The 3687-nt window shown below is 35.5% G+C and overlaps 1 protein-coding gene across 1 annotated transcript in view; it reads right to left on the bottom strand.

Annotated features, from left to right (window-relative positions):
- LOC107610038 (glucose-induced degradation protein 8 homolog) overlaps positions 983–3687 on the bottom strand; it is a 2979-nt gene continuing 274 nt past the window's right edge. Inside the window, exons 1-7 of the mRNA XM_021106131.1 lie at positions 3442–3687; positions 2746–2887; positions 2288–2435; positions 2132–2207; positions 1928–2051; positions 1767–1858; positions 983–1593 (exon numbers count right to left, since the gene is read on the bottom strand). The exon at positions 3442–3687 is cut by the window's right edge and continues 274 nt beyond it. Coding sequence (XP_020961790.1) covers positions 1549–1593; positions 1767–1858; positions 1928–2051; positions 2132–2207; positions 2288–2435; positions 2746–2887; positions 3442–3474 — 660 coding nt within the window. The 5' untranslated portion in view covers positions 3475–3687 and the 3' untranslated portion in view covers positions 983–1548. The remainder of the gene's footprint in view (positions 1594–1766; positions 1859–1927; positions 2052–2131; positions 2208–2287; positions 2436–2745; positions 2888–3441) is intronic.

Consider the following 3687-nt stretch of genomic DNA (forward strand, 5'->3'; position numbering starts at 1 on the left):
TTAAAATTAAACACAAATATTAATACATTATTACATTTAAACACAATTTTTTTTAAGTATATTAAATTGTAAATGTAACAAATTTTTAAAATTTGAGTGTCTTAAATAACAGGAGTACTATGAATGGATGGATAATGTTTTGAATTTCGGTAGAGTGGAAGCAATTATTATTAATAAATAGCAAGAGAAGTGAATATCTACAATAGAAGGATAGAATAGAATCAAGAAAAAAAGGGCGAAAGGACGGGTGGGGGGATAGTGTGTCAGCAAGATAATAAGGGTGCAGTTCCAACAAACTCCATAACCTCTTTGGAGTTATGTTCATCACCTAATTTAATTATTTGTATAAGCGCCATATCCAATTCCCCAACTTCCCAATGCATGCAAGCAGGAACCATGCATGGTAAATGTTCATGTTATGTTATGGATTCACATGAAACACAACGCATATGCATATGTATGGAAGTCCCAAGTCTATAATCTATATATGGCGTTAACAAACATATCATATTTATATTCAACTTGTAAAAGTTAAATATGGCTGGTATTCTGGACCAACGTCACCAAGCTACAACTCGCATAAAATTGAACACATGAAGACACATCACATACGGATTATTGGATTATGGGACTATTAAAATGGCGTCGCTTTAATTGCATGCAAGTCCCAACACTGAACAAATTACGTATATATAATATTTAACAGAAGATATATATATACTACTATATTGCATATTGCAGGTATGGACCAAAATCAGCGGAAACTTATAGGCTAATCCAAACTATGTTCCAACCGACCCTGGGTTGGTGAAGAACTAGGAGCCTGTAACAACTATAAAAAGGGCAATGCTTTATCTCATAAGACATAGCATCATAACATAAAATGCTTCAAACCCTCAATTCAATTCGTTTAATTATCATGTGGTAAAAAGAAGGTTATTTTCAAATTTCAACTATAGTAAAGATAAAGCAAATTTATATCCAAATAAAGGAATTCATTGTATATATTTAACTAAAATAATAAAAAATTAACAAGTGAGAAAGTCATATGAAACTTTCACATGATAGCATCCATTCCCTCCATGCACATATATAAGAAACATACCACAACACTGATACTTCTAAGTTCTAACACAGAGGCATTGAAGCCAAGCACTAACATTGTCTTAAATCTATCTTTCCTATCCTGTCGCAAACTCAAAGAAAAATGCAGATGCATTTTACATCAAATATCAGAGCATGCATTGAAAATAATCTAAATTAAGGAAAATTATGACAGGTGATATTGGGCCACATATTAGATCAATTGCTCCAAACAAGAATTTTCTCAATTTGCTACCAACCCAAATCATTCGTCCACGACAAAAGTGTGGGCCCATCACAAAGATCAAGATAGCCTACCAACAGCCAATGTTATAGATGGGCAAGCATTGAAAACAACTTGAAACCTATGATCAAACCATACACCAATCCAATAATGTGGCAAGAAATGCTTAGGGTAAAGGTGCTTCATCTCTCATTTGCCTTTAGATATTTGACTATTTTCCATCAACTTTTGAGGAAATCCTTCAAAGAAAATGGTGTGGGGCCATCCTGCAAAGAGTAATTGAAAGAATATCGTTGATTACTAGTAAATTTGCACGAGTAAGTGGTTACATCAAGTTAAAAATGTTCAATGTTCTCAGCCAAAAAGAGGTGAGCAATCGAATGGTTTCTTAGAAGTAAATTCATGTCAAATCTTATAGTACACAAGCTATGCCCAATACCTTGCCAGCCTCTTGATTTAAGCATTGCCTGACCACCGTAGTTTGTTGTATTAGTCTTTCCATTGCTGTGTAGCTGGGAAGGTTCAAGTGTTCTGACAATCACCACCATACACCCGAAAAAGTCATATATATTAACATGGGTAGAAAGAAAGAAGTATAACTTACATAAAATAGAATAAGAAAAAAAGAAACGAAAAAAGGAAAAAGAAAAAAAAGGGAAAGGGTAAGAAGATGAAACATTGGGGACTTCTCTGGGTCCTTGTAAGCAAGAAGAGCCATGAGGTCCTATGACATCAGGTGGTTAATGTTCATTCAATGTTAACCATGCACAAATACATCAAAAGAAATTTATACAAAACACATACTTCAAGCTTTTCCATGTATTTTTTCTCCTTTCCGAAAGGGCTCAACTTGGTCTGTGCAAACTCCAAGGCTTCTGAGCTGTCAATAAAAAGAGGATTCTATGAGAAGAGAAAGTTTATAAAAACGTTGTCTTGGAATCAAAATTAACCTTTGCTCACCATTTTCTAGAGCATATGAGCTCCACAAAATGAAGGCTTAGAAGATCAAAGTGTAAATCCTTATTATTTTGTAAAATTTCCTGCGCCATCTGGTCAGTAAGCTCAATAGCCTTAAGTGCATTTCCTTCTAGTGCAAAGTGAAAGATTCCTGAAATCAAGGAACAGTAACCATCAAGGATGAGTCATCTACTGACTATAACAGGCTCCAATAACATGAAATAAACTTCATACATGTTATGAACATTCCTTAGCACCCTCTAACTCCAGACGGGGGTTGAGAGGAGGATTAAAAATATCAAGAAAAGCCTACGTATCTTATCATACAGGTCACAGTCCAAATGTGTTTAAGGTAAATGACGGCTGCCATTTTAAAGAACAGTAGCTGTGTCAAGAACTACTGGATAATTCAATATCCTTTCAGTAGGGTAATACAATTGCAAATAATCCGAGAAACCTACTTTTTCTTTTCTCCATGTTCTCCATATAATTTGCTGGCTGCTTCATCCCAGTGCAAGCAATGAATGACTCCACTGATTCTTTGTAGCAATTGTGTATAAGATATGACAGAATAATACTATGGATGTCATCATCATTTATAGCCTGTAAAATAATATAACAAGAGGGTAAAAAAATTGTACAAAACTTATTTAGAGAAGAGAATTCATGTAATAAGATATCATAATTGTTGATCCATCCCAGTATCTTATAAAGTATATGCCATCATTAGAATAACATCCTCATCCTTATATTTTAAAATTTTCAATCCCCAAATTAAATATTGGGAAACACAAGGCCTTAAGGGTATGCACTGTGCAGGGATTCAAATAATAGCCCTGAGAATCCTTTAAACAAAAATGCAATTATCTAAGTGGAACAAAGAACTTTCTTTGGGTAACATGTGTGTCATTTTTACCATGAAAAAATCAATTGAATCCAGAGAGTAATGTAGAGTCCACTCCAGACGAGTCCAGAAGCAATAATTAAAACCAAAAGAAAGTAGAATGAGCATAGATTAATGGTTGGTTTAAAGAGTGACCTAGGGTGGTTTTAGGTTACGAAATAGCAATACTTAAGAAACCAAAAACTAACGATAATAAATAACAAGAGAAGATAACTTAAAAATAAAATTGTGGTTGAAAGAAGTGGAAACGTACAATGTTTTCGTATTGACGAGGATCGAGGTCCATGGGGCCGGGGGTTAGGAAGCAGCAGGCAGAAGAAAGGGGGTAGAGAGAGGCGCCGCCAGTTACGAGTGAAGAAGAAAGGTGGGGGGAGTGGCCACGGAAGTGAGTACAGACCGGATCCGTCGAGTGGGAAACACCACCCGATTTCAATTCCAACCGCCACGCAAGACGCAACCGCCCGGGGGCTTCTTTCTCTGTTTCTCAGTTCTCAACCAT

The sequence above is a fragment of the Arachis ipaensis genome, chromosome B07 (genome assembly GCF_000816755.2).
Source record: "Arachis ipaensis cultivar K30076 chromosome B07, Araip1.1, whole genome shotgun sequence".
NCBI classification, from domain to species: Eukaryota; Viridiplantae; Streptophyta; class Magnoliopsida; order Fabales; family Fabaceae; genus Arachis; species Arachis ipaensis.